Source organism: Eulemur rufifrons, chromosome 7 (genome assembly GCF_041146395.1).
Source record: "Eulemur rufifrons isolate Redbay chromosome 7, OSU_ERuf_1, whole genome shotgun sequence".
NCBI lineage: Eukaryota > Metazoa > Chordata > Mammalia > Primates > Lemuridae > Eulemur > Eulemur rufifrons.
The window spans coordinates 114,609,042-114,622,503 of NC_090989.1; the positions used below are offsets into that span (position 1 = coordinate 114,609,042).

A 13,462-nucleotide genomic window follows, 5' to 3' on the forward strand; every position below is an offset into this window, starting at 1 on the left:
ACCTGAAGGAAAAGGGCCACAGTCCTTGATGCAAGAGCGTATTTGGCTATCTTCCATCATGGGGCGGGGGGATACTGCATCAATAATTATCCTCATGTGCCAAAGAACAAATGTAAACACATTGCATGTCTTTGCCTGATTAAATACATACTTTTGACATGTCAAGTCTCTTATGTTGGCCATCTTTCTAATCAATTGAGTTGAGCTAGAAAACGTCTATAGCTGAAATCCATTGATTTACTTTAAAAATTAAATCATAGGTTGTAGATGCCCATAATGGTGACATTTTCATACACAGTACCGCTATTGATTTGATGAGACACATATAAATCCAATCTAATCCCATTTTAAAATATTAAAGATTGGTAGGTGCCTCAAGGAAACCTAAGAGTGACTTCAAGTTGAAAAAAATTACTGAAATAGAAAGGACAAGGAGGAGCCCACCTTTTGCCCTGTATCTCTCAGAAAGGATGACAAGAGTGGTAGGAAAATAAGGTACACTTAAAATGTGCAGGCATTACGCCTGGGAAAACGTGGACTCTAGCCTTGGCCTTTACTTTCTGAGTTTTCACGTTTGTGAAGCGAGAGAGTCTGGGCTGGTGGCCGTCAAGCCCCTTTCTCGCTCAGATCCGGGGGTCTCGCTTGGTTGAGCCCTCCAATCAGAGAGCAGCAGATCCGGGCCGCTCAAAACGAAAAATACCCACAAATGTCGCCCGCGCGGCGTTGAGTGAGAGCAAAGTCTGAAGCCGACCCGGGAAGTTTGACCGACTCGCGCTCCGCCTGCTTACCCCGCCCTCTTGCGGCCTCCCGGCTTCCTCCGGGTCCTATGTAGAACAGTGCTCAGCGAGCCTGGCGAGCAGGACCAGCCCTGCTTCTGGGAGGAGTTTTGGGCTCCGTGAGGACCCGTCAGGAGCCACACCTTTCCACCAGAGGTAGCCGTGGAGACGCCGGGAGCCCGCGTTGGTGTCGTTGACGCAGCCTCAGCATGGGCGAGCATGGCCTGGAACTGGCCTCCATGATCCCCGCCCTGCGGGAGCTGGGCAGGTAGGACTAGGCCCAGCCGTCCTGGGTTCCGCATCCTCCCCCGCCGGCCCCGGCTGGCGTTTCACGCGCTCTCCCCTCTCCTGTCGCGCCCTGGCTCGGATCCCCTCGGCCCTGCCGCAGCCTTGTGGAGATGCTCCGTGGCTGAGTTGGGCGATTCTCTCTCAGAGAGGCTCATAGGACACGGGAGCGTCGTCACAAGCCTGCGGGAAGCGGGCCCGAGGGGAGAGAAGCATCTGCTGGCCCCACTGTAGCTCAGCGGCGTGTCCCTTCCTATCACTTTGTGTTCACTTCTCAGCGCTTATTTGCTTCTTGAAAAACCTCTTTCCTTAGATTAGGGACTTGACCCATCAACTTTTTCAGTTTCTGTTCTTTATGATCACTCGTGGAGGAATTGGTTTTTAGCCTTACGTTTTGTCCCTAAACTGCCCTTGGAAGAAAAATCACTGCCTCTGATTTTCTGCAAGTGGGACCAGTGGCTGGAAAAGTTACTTTGTTTCTTCAAAGTCAAATCATAGACCTTTCTAAAGATGTGACTCCCTTGGTATTGATTGTTGGGTTCCAGATCCGTTATTTTAGTCGGAAATCCTAGACATCGTCCACAGGGGCCACACAATCTAAACGTGCACAGAGTATTGCCAAAATTTGGAGATAATTCAATATTTCATTTGCAAATACCTGTTTTCTGTAACCCCCATGTAAACTAATATCTTACCCAAAGAGAGAAGGAGGAGTGATGGCTGCCACTCCCCTTCAAAACATGCAGGCTTTCCTCAGCCCGGTCTAAAAACTACATACATGGCATCCAGCCTGAGCAAGAGTGAGACCCCGTCTCTACTAAAACTAGAAAGAAATTATCTGGCCAACTAAAAAAATATATATAGAAAAAATTAGCCGGGCATGGTGGCGCATGCCTGTAGTCCCAGCTACTTGAGAGGCTGAGCAGGAGGATCGCTTGAGCCCAGGAGTTTGAGGTTGCTGTGAGCTAGGCTGACGCCACGGCACTCTAACCCAGGCAAGAGAGTGAGACTCTGCCAAGAAAAGCAAAAACTACATGGCAGGGTTTTTTGGTGTTTTTGTTTTAATTGTAACCCATGGCAAACAAGAAATAAATGAGCTTGCACTATTACCTCAGTTGAATTATTAGTTGTAATAATTGTTTTCCAATTTCTTAAACTCTTTGAAAACTTTCCACACAAAGTCAAAACTGACAATAAGCCCATGGGATAATCTACTTCCTTTTCTGTTTGCAGTGCAGTTGTGTTCATTTCTGCTTGTCAGCCACACAAAGAAATTGTGTTCTCAATATATAAATAAGAAGATAAATGAAGTAACCATTCTTTTCCTAACTGCATCACTCTACTGTTTTGTGTGAATTTTTTCCACTTTGTGTCAATGTGGCAAGTGTACTTTGTGTTAACATTTTGTCAACTAACTTGTACCTTTCTAAAAGAAGATGAATAAAGGTGATCATTTTTAGGAAGTTGATGCACAGATTTCATCTTTCAGGCGCACTGTGAAGCTCAGTGTATTTTTCCCATCCTGCTTTCATGTAGAATTAGCTGGTTAATACTTCTCTTCCCTTTTCTATCTTCCCCTATGAGGCTTGTTAATAAAAATGATGATTTCTTGGATATATGTAGACTGTTTCATCAACAGAGCTTATGTTACCTTTCATTTCATTTATTTGTAGCCATTCCAAGAGACAGTCTAGAAAAACTGACCAATGGAGGATTGTCTAATAGTTTTTAGTTGTCATGACGTTTTCCTTACAACTACTTCAATCAAACAAGCTTATCCATTTTCATAGTATCTAAATGACAAAGGATGGAGTAAATGTTATCACTGTTGATATATTAAGAAACAGAGTCATGGAAGTTGAAGAATCAAAGCCACAGCTAGAAGGTATTAGAGCTAGGTTTTAGATCCAAGGTTTCAGATTCAAGCCAACAAGGCCTTTTCTGCCAAAATTTTTTTCCTTTAATTGATTATGGCAGTTAAGACTTGTGAAAAAATGAGATGTTCTAATTTGTCAGCTCCTCTTCCTTAGTTCCTCAAGGATAAATTTTGTCCCACTATTTTTTTTGCTTTTAGCATTCTTTACATAGTCTTTTAGGGTGCTGTCTCCACTCTCCTGCCTTCAACTACCATCTGCTATTTGATGACTCCAAATATGTTCCTTCAAACTGTATCTCCTATGGAATTGCATTTACAACTGTATGCTGGCAGTTTCACTGGGTATCCTATATGTAGTTAAGATTCAACATATCCAATACAAATTCTCCACATATCCTAACCTCCCCCAAGCTCTTTGTTTTAACTGAAAAAAAATTAATTCACTGAAGTAGATATCTCAGTAAATGGTACAGTATTCACTCATTTCTCCAAACCAGAAATCTAGGAGTCATTCTTGACTATTCTCCATGTGTTTTCAAACTATGTCCTTGCCCCCGCCCCCCACGCCCCGTTTTTTTAAAAGAAAAATCTTTGTTCTCTTCCTAAATTATCTAGTCCCATGGCTTTAAATATTATCTGTATGTTGATAACTCTCAAATTTATACTTTTAGCCTAGAGCTTATTCAGTGTCTACACTGGGAAATGAAAATTAACATATTCAAAGCAAAACTCCTGATTACTACCCTTAAACTTATTCCTTCTCCCATGTTGTGGTAAATATACCAATCTAAAACTAAGAGTTGGGCCGGGCGCGGTGGCTCACGCCTGTAATCCTAGCACTCTGGGAGGCCAAGGTGGGAGGATTGCTTGAGGTCAGGAGTTTGAGACCAGCCTGAGCAAGAGTGAGACCCCGTCTCTACTAAAAATAGAAAGAAATTAGCTGGCCAACTAAAAATATATAGAAAATATTAGCCGGGCATGGTGGCACATGCCTGTAGTCCCAACTACTCAGGAGGCTGAGGCAGCAGGATTGCTTGAGCCCAGGAGTTTGAGGTTGCTGTGAGCTAAGCTGATGCCACGGCACTCTAGCCCGGGCAACAGAGTGAGACTCTGTCTGGAAAAAAAAAAGAAAAAAAAAAAAAACAGGAGTCATCTTTGATTTTTTTTTTTTTTCCTTATCCCTTAGTAATCCATAAGCTAGTTCTGTCAACCATCCCTTTAAAATACATCTAGAATCTAACACTTCTCACCATCTCCACTGCTACCACCATAATTTCTTATCTGACTAGACTATTATAGTAACCTCTCAGCTGATCTCTCTATTTGAACACTTTCATCCACTTACAGTTGATTTCCCACTCAGCAAAGTAATTTTACAATTATTACTTATGTTGTAAATTTTTTTTTTTTTTTTTTGAGCCAGAGCCTTGTTCTGTCACCCAAGCTAGAGTGCAGTGGCATCATCATAGCTCACTGCAACCTTAACCTCCTGGGCTCAAGCAATTCTCCTGCCTCAGCCTCCCTAGTAGCTGGGAGTACAGGTATGTGCCACCATGCCTGGCTAATTTTTCTATTTTTTTGTAGAGACAGGGTCTCACTCTTGCTCAGGCTGGTCTTGAACACCTGGCCTCCCAAAGTGCTAGAATTACAGATGTGAGCCACCATACTGAAAAATTTTTTTTATTCTTATTTTAGCATTTGTTGGGGTACAAAAGTTTAAGTTATGTATATTGCCCTTGCCTCCCCCCACCCCCACCATATTGAAAATTGTGTAATTTTATTCCCTGCTCAAAACCTTCCTTTGACTTTCCAGTACACTTAGTATAAAATCCAAACTCCTCACCAAAGTCTTTAAGGTCCTGCATAATCTAGCCTCAGCCTGCCTATTACCCCATCACCTTTTATCCCTCCCTTGCTTACTCTATTCCAATGGCATTAACCTTGTTTTTCCATGGCACCACGGTCATTCCTGCCTTTAAGCATTTGCTATTCCTTCTATCCAAACACTGGCTTCTTCCATTTAGATGTCATTCCAGAAAGTCCTTCTCTGATTTTCCTGTTTAAAATTGGTTTGCAATCACAAGACATTTTCAGATAGTGGTAGTTACTATAAAACATTAAGTGGGACAATGTGATGGGGATGAAGATAGGAGGAGCAGCAACATTAGCCACTAGAGGACATTTGGATGGTGAAAAGAAGCCAATCATGAAGCTGGGGAAGAAGTGTCTGAGATAGAATAGGAAGTACAAAGGCCCCTAAGTCAAAATGAGCCTACTTTTTCAAAACTAGGAAGAAGGCTGGAACATAAGGAGCAAAGAGGGGGAGTGGTATGAGTTAAAGATGAAGGGGTAGGCAGGAGCCAGATCCTTTAGCACCCTGTAGGCCGAAATAAGAAGTTAAATTTTATTGTAAGTGTGATGGGAAACCATGGGAATCTTATAAACAGAAAAATAGCATAATTGAACTCATATTTAAAAACATGTTTAATATTCACTGTCATACTTAAAATCCTTCAATACCTACTCATTGCCTTCAGTGTAAAATCCAAACTACTTAGCTGGTCCTTTGAGTTTTGACCTTATCTTCTCTCTTTAGCATCATCTCTACTGCCTCCCACTTCTTTAGCCATATAGAGCCTCTTACAGTTTGTAGAGCAGGCCGTGTTCTTGTTCCTGAGCCTTTGCACATGCTCATTACTCTGCTTGGAATACCTTACCCTTATTTTACCTGCCTCACCCCTTAGGGACTCAGCTTTGTGCTAACTCCTCCAGAAATCCTTGACTGATAGGGCCCTGCTCAGGGCTGAGTGTCCCTCTTGTATTCTTTCTTGGTTCTGTTAATTCTTAACCATGCTGTTATAATTACCTGTTGCTTATTTGTCCTTTAATCTGGAAGTTATTTTAGGGCAGGTGCATTCTATCTTGGTTATCCTGGTATTAATATTTTGATGCTTGCTCCAGAGGAGGTGCTCAAGTGTTTGTTGAACGTATCCAATCTTCATATGATACTTAAATTTCCACTCAAATATAGTGTACTTTTGAAAAAGTATATACCCTCTTAGCTCAGTTCCAAGGTAGAGGTAGCAAAATAAGAAATGCTCACTCTCCTATGAGTTTATTTATTCTGAAAGTCCATCTAATGAATGATAATCAATCCACATTTTTCTAAAACTGATTTTTAAGAATTACACAGATGGGAGCTGGGTGCAGTGGCTCGTGCCTATAATACCAGCGACTTAGGAGACCGAGGCAGGAGAATTGCTTGAGGCCAGGAGTTTGAGACCAGCCTGGGCAACATAGTGAGAATCTGTCTCTAAAAAAATAAGAAAAATTACCTGGGTGTGGTGGCAGGCACCTGTAGTTCCAGTGACTTGGGAGGCTGAGGCAGAAGGATCACTTGAGTCCGGGAGTTAGAGGTTCTAGTGAACTATGATTGCACCACTGCACTCCAGCCTGAGTGACAGAGCAAGACCCCAACTCTAAAAAAAAAAAAATTATACAAATAATACATGAGTATATAATCTTTATACAAAATTGAACTGTATAGGAAACTGACTACTACCTGTAATCCTGGTTCCTCTTGCCTCCTCCTCCTTCACTTTTTTCCTTTTTTTCTTCTTCTTTTTCTTTTTTTTTTTTTTTGAGACAGTCTTGGTCTGTTGCCTAGGCTAGATAAAGTGCAGCGGCATCATCATAGCTCACTACAATCTCAAACTCCTGGGCTCAAGTGATCTTCCTGCTTCAGTCTCCTGAGTAGCTGGGACTACAGCCACATGCCACCATCCCCAGCTATTTTTTTCTATTTTTGGTAGAGACATGGTCTCACTCTTGCTCAGGCTGGTCTTGAACTTCTGAGCTAAGGTGATCCTTCCGCCTTAGCCTCCCAGAGTATTAAGATTACAGGCATGAGCCATCGTGCCCAGCCTCCTTCACTTGCCCAAATTACACTTGGCTTATTACAATATCTCCTGACTTTGTCAAAAACAACTCATGTTACCTTGTAATTATAGACTTCTTGAGCTTTTTGTTACATTTAAATTTGTGATACCCTATACTGTGGTGGCTGCTAGCCATTTGTTGAGCACTTCACATGTGAGTAGTCTAAAATGAGACATGCTGTAAATGTAAGATACCCAATAGGTTTCAAAGATTTAGTACGAGAAAAAAGGATGTAAAAGATGTCATTAATAATTTTTATATGGATTACATGTTCAAATAATATATTGAATATATTGTTATGATCAATTTTTCCCTCTTTCTTTTTATATTCTTAATGTTGCTACTAGAAAATTTAAAATTATACCTGTGGCTTGTATTATATTTCTGTTGGCCAGTGCTGGATTAAATAAGATATATGGCACCAAGGTTTTTTGCTGTCACATACAAATATTACTACTACTTCTTTGATTCTTTATATTTGAAGTTTATATTACTTGTAAACATGTGTTTATTTCAGTAACTTAGTTGTTTTGCTATTAAGCAAGTTCTAGGTAGTGTAGTGGAAGTGAGGAAAAATAAAATGCATTTTTTATCTTGTAGGAGCTTATGGTCTAATGATGCTGCAGGGGATCGGTAGAGAAATACAGCACAGTCTCCCACTTGGAGCTTATGGTCTAGTGGCAGAGAATAAGTAAATACTCCACAGGTCCAGAAGGTTATATGTTAAGGATTAAGGAGCCACAAGATTCAGGAAGATTCTTATGAACCATTCATTCATTCAACACAATTTTTAAAAATGTGTACTGTCTACCAGGAACATTTTTTTAATGGCACTTATTTACTGCAAATGTCATGGATCTTGTATATAATCAATTAGAATTGGGCCTCGTGCTTGAATATCAAAAAAACAATCTTCTCTTTTTTCTTTTAGCACTATTTGAGATAATGAGTGGAAAAACATATCTACATTTTACAGTGTTATACAGACATAAATTGTGACATATGTGAAATATGTGATTTTATTTATAAAAAACCATCTTACCCGCCACATCCTAAGCTATTTTGTCAGAAGTGGTGGACTTTGCTAATCATTCACACACAGCCTTCTGTGAATCCTCTCGGTAGAGTTAATTATTTTCTGCTTTGGGTGTACATGATACTTTATTATGATTATTTTTATGTGTTTCTGCCCCCCCAACTATTCTGAGTTCCCTGAAGCAGAGGATCTTATCTTATTTGCCTTTTGAATTTATTAAATCATTAGCATCAGTGAGCATCCTTTCTTCCTATGTTGATGAAAGAGGTACCTTTCCTGTCTAAGGATTATATTTTCACTTGTATCTGTTCCCAGGAAGGGGAGCCAAGTCTGAATTATCAATTGCTCAATTCTTTCCATCTTACGGAAAAACAAAACAAAACCCTCTTGATCCCATATATTCCTTTAGTTATCACTAACTCCATTTCTCTTTATTTCATGGTCAATCTTTTGAGAGCATACTATTCTCAAAATTCATATTTCACTTGCTTTTCAGCCCCTTGTAATCTGGCTTTTGCCTTCACCTCTACACTAAAACTCTGAAAATCCAAGGGACATGCAAAAGTTAACTTAAAATAGATCAAAGACCTAAACATAAGAGCTAAAAGTATAAAACTCTTAGAAGAGGACACAGGGGAAAAGCATTTTGACTTTGGATTTGGCAATGATTTCTTGGATGTGACACAAAAAGCCCAGGCAACAAAAGAAAAAATAAATAAACCTAAATTCATTACAAAAAACAAACAACTTTTGTGTACCAAAGGGCAATATCAACAGAGTGAAAAGGTAACCCATAGAATGGAGGAAATATTTGCAAATCATTTATCTGACAAGGAGTTTAATATCCAGAATATATTAAAAACTCCTACAGCTCAGCAACAAAAAAAATAACCTGATCAAAAATGGACAGAGGACTTGAAAAGACATTCCTCCAAAGAAGATGTACAAATGGACAATAAGCACCTGAAAAGACGCTCAATGTTACTAATCATTAGGAAGATGCAAATCAAAAGCACAAGATACCATTTCACTGCCATTGCTATAGCTATTACCAAAAAACAAGTGCCAGTGAGGATGTAAAGAAATTGGAACCCTTGTAGCCACTGTGGAAAAGGCTATGGGAGTTCCACAAAAAATTAAACATAGAATTACCATATGAACGAGCAATTCCATTTCTGGATATATACCCCAAAGAACTGAAAGCAGGAACTTGAACAGATTTTTAAAATAATAATATAAATTTTTATTTTTTCATTTATTTGACTAATGTGCATATTCATGGGGTAAATAGTGATGTTTTGATACATCTAATGTACAGTGATTAGATCAGGATAATTAGCATATCCATCTCAAACATTTATCGTTTCTTTATATTGGGAACATTCAATATCCTCCTTCTAGCTATTTGAAACTATATAATATATTATTGTTAACTCTAGTCATCCTACAATGGTGTAGAACAGGAGAACTTATTTCTCCTGTCTAGCTGTAATTTTGTATCCTTTAACAAAACTCTCTCTACCTCTCTCTTCCTAGCTTCTAGTATCCTCTGTCTTACTAATACTTTTTACTTCTATGGGATCAACTTTTTTTAGCTTCCACATATGAATGAGAAAATGCAGTATTTAACTTTCTGTTTGTGGCTTATTTCATTTAACATAATGTCCACCAGTTCCATCCATGTTGCTGTGAGTGACCAGATTTCATTCTTTTTTTGTGGCTGAATAGTATTTCATTATTTATATATACCACATTTTCTTTATCCATTTGTCTGTTGTTGGACATGTAGGTTGATTCCATATCCTGGCTATTGTGAATAGTTCTACAATAAACATGGGTGTGCAGCTATCTCTTCAATATAATGATTTCGTTTTCTTAGGAAAAATTCCCAGTAGTGGGATTGCTGGATCATCTGGTAGTTCTATTTGCAGTTGTTTGAGGAACCTCCATATTGTTCTCCATACTGGTTGTACTAGTCTACATTTCTACCATCAAAGTATGAGTTACCGTTTTTCTGCGTCCTTACTAGCATTTATTTTTTGTCTTTTTGGTAATAGCCATCCTAACTGGGATGGCTTGTGGTTTTGATTTGCATTTCCCTGACAATTAGTGATGTGTTGAGCATTTTGTCATACACCAGCTGCCCATTTGTATGTCTTCTTTTAAGAAATGTCTGTTCAGGCCGGGCGCGGTGGCTCACGCCTGTAATCCTAGCACTCTGGGAGGCCGAGGCTGGCGGATCGCTGGAGCTCAGGAGTTCGAGACCAGCCTGAGCAAGAGCGAGACCCCATCTCTACTAAAAATAGAAAGAAATTATCTGGCCAACTAAAAATATATATAGAAAAAAATTAGCCGGGCATGGTGGCGCATGCCTGTAGTCCCAGCTACTCGGGAGGCTGAGGCAGTAGGATCGCTTAAGCCCAGGAGTTTGAGGTTGCTGTGAGCTAGGCTGACGCCACGGCACTCACTCTAGCCTGGGCAACAAAGTGAGACTCTGTCTCAAAAAAAAAAAAAAAAAAAAAAAGAAATGTCTGTTCAGATCATTTGCCCCCCCCACCTTTTTTTAGAGTATAGTGGCCCGATCATAGCTCACTGTAACCTCAAACTCCTGCATTTGCCCATTTTTCAATTGGATTGTTTTGAACAAATACTTTTACACTCATCTTCATAGCAGCATTATTCACAATACCCAAAAGGTAGGAGCAACCCAAGTATCCAAAAACAGATGAATGGATAAATAAAATGTATAAACATACAGTGGAATATTATTCAGCCCTAAAAAGAAGGAAATTATGACACACACTGCAACATGGATGAATCTTGAAGACATTATGCTAAGTGAAATAAGTCAGTCACAAGAGGATGAACATCATAAGATTCCATTTATGTGAGATACCTAGGATAGTCAAGTTCATAGAGACAGCAAGTAGGATGGTAGTAGCCAGGGGTTGGGGAAGGGGGAATGGTAAGTTATTGTTGAATGGGTATAGAGTTAGTTTTGGAAGATGAAAAGGTTCCAGAGATGGATGATGATAATGGCTGCAGAACAGTGTGGATGTATTTAATACCATAAAACTGTATACTTAAAAATGGTAAAAATGGAAACTTTTATGTTATCCATATTTTTCCAAAACAAAAAAGATTTGAAAGAACATTTTCAAAAACTAATTTTAATTGATTGTGTTGACTGCTCCCTCCTTGAAATTATAACCTTCTTGGTTTCTAGAATAAACCTCTCATGGTTTTTCTTTCTGTTTCTCTGGCCTCTTTCCCTTTTGCCTCCTCTTCTGCTCCTGTAACTTTAACTTAGGGTTCTTTGTTTGACTTTGTTATTACTTAATTATAATTGCATTCCCAGGCTTCCACTGCTACTAGCTGTTATGACCTTAGACAGGTTATATGATCTCTATGAGTGTCTGTCTCCTCAAATACAAATTAGGATTTAATATCCCTATCTCTGTCTTGTAGCTTGTGTATATTAAATGAAATAAGGGTGGGGTGTGGTAGCTCACACCTGTAATCCCAGCACTTTGGGAGGCTGAAGCAGGAGGATTGCCTGAGCCCAGTTGTTTGAGACCAGTATGGGCAACATGGTGAGACCATGTCTCTTAAAAAGAAAAAAATTAGTTGGGCGTGGTGGCATACACCTGTACTCCCAGCTCCTTTGGAGTCTGTGACAGGAAGATCACTTGAGGCCAGGAGTTTGAGGTTGCAGTGAGCTATGATGAATGATGCCACTCCACTCTAACCTGTGCAACAGAACAAGATTCTTTCTCAAAAAAAAAAAAAGAACAGAACAGAACAAATATTAATAATAGACAATATATGTAGCCTTGTTTGATAGATAGATATCATATAATGAGAACTTAAATCTGTATCTCTAGGCTAGATATTTCTTGAGTTACAGAAGTTATTTCAGCTGTCATTTGGAAATCCCACTTAGTTGTTCCCTTGAGACCTTAAATATCTCTAAAACTGGTTTGGTTTTCTCTCCATACTTGTGCTTCCTTGAGTGTTAACTGTTTTGGTTGATGGTCTTATTACAATCTACCCCAAATAGACATATGAGCTGACTTATCAACTTGCCCCCCACTGAACTATTTCTTTCACCTCTTGAGAAACAGTATTCTAGTATGTTGCCTGGTACATTACAGGTGTTCCATAAATGTTTGTTGACTGCAAGAAGGAATGATTCCTTATCCTATGTGGTGGAACACAGACTTTCTACTAAATTCTCATATTCTGTTTTGTGGTTGTTTACAGCAATATCATTTGTTTGTTTGTTTGTTTTGGAGACATAGTCTCACTCTGTTGCCCAGGCTAGAGTGCTGTGGTGTCAGCCTAGCTCACAGCAACCTCAAACTCCTGGGCTTAGGCAATCCTTCTGCCTCAGACTCCCAAGTAGCTGGGACTACAGGCATGCGCCACCATGCCCGGCTAATTTTTTCTATAGATTTTTAGTTGTCCAGCTAATTTCTTTCTATTTTTAGTGGAGATGGGGTCTTGCTCTTGCTCAGGCTGGTCTCAAACTCCTGACCTCGAGCAATGCTCCCGCCTTGGCCTCCCAGAGTGCTAGGATTACAGATGTGAGCCACTGCACCAGCCTACAGCAAGTCATTGAGCTCAGGTTGAATTCATTCAGGATTCTAGGGTATAATTCTGCTTAATTATTATGTCTCCTCTTATTATTTTTTCTTGATTGGTCTTAGGACTAAATATATGTATTTTTTCTTAGCATGTTTTTAACTTTTTATCCTGGAAAATTTCAAACATAACAAAAAAAGAAAATAGTATATTGGTTCCCCATGTACTGATCACCCAGCACTGATGAATTCGTGACCCTCTTCCTCTCAACACAGATTACTGTGAAGCAAATTCCAGACATCATTTCATCCATAAATATCAGTATTTATCTCTAAACGATAAAGACTTTTTAAACATAACCACAATACCATTAACACACCTAAAAATAATAATTTCTTAATGACATCAAGTATCTAGTCAGTGTTCATATTTTCCCTGTTATTTTATATACACGTATTTTGCTAACAGTTTTATTTGAAATCAAAATCCAGTTTAGGATCAATCATTGTAATTGGTTGATACAGCTCTTAAGTCTTAGTCATACAACAGATTTCTCCTCCTCCTTTTTTCCTTTGAATTTTTTAAGCACTGACTATGCAGAGAAATCCTTTGAAATTTATTTGTTGAAGAAACTGTATTGTGTAGATTTTCCAAAAGTCTAGATCAGTACTGTTCCATAGAAATAAAATGCAAGCCACATACATAATTAAAATTTTTGTAGTAGCCACATTTAAAAAATAAAAAGGAAATAGATAAAATTTATTTTAATATGGGCACGTGGGAAGACTGTGTAATCTGATATTTGAGGTGTGTGTGAGAGAAGGGGTCTGGGAAAACTTTAAAGGAAGTGATATCTCAGCTGATATCTAAAGAAAATTGTCCCATATACCTGGAAGAGCTGTCAATTTCCACTGACTGACCAAATATTTTTCCATTTTTAATCCAAGTTCCCCCAAATTTGGAAAC

The 13,462-nt window shown here is 39.2% G+C and overlaps 1 protein-coding gene across 2 annotated transcripts in view; it reads left to right on the forward strand.

The window, feature by feature from the left end:
* The first annotated feature begins 973 nt into the window (after window positions 1-973).
* The window catches only part of ATR (ATR serine/threonine kinase), a 115,874-nt gene continuing 103,385 nt past the window's right edge, over window positions 974-13,462 (forward strand). For both annotated transcript variants that reach the window (XM_069473139.1, XM_069473140.1), the window contains exon 1: window positions 974-1,044. In XM_069473139.1, the coding sequence (XP_069329240.1) occupies window positions 986-1,044 (59 nt within the window). In that variant the 5' untranslated portion in view covers window positions 974-985. The remainder of the gene's footprint in view (window positions 1,045-13,462) is intronic.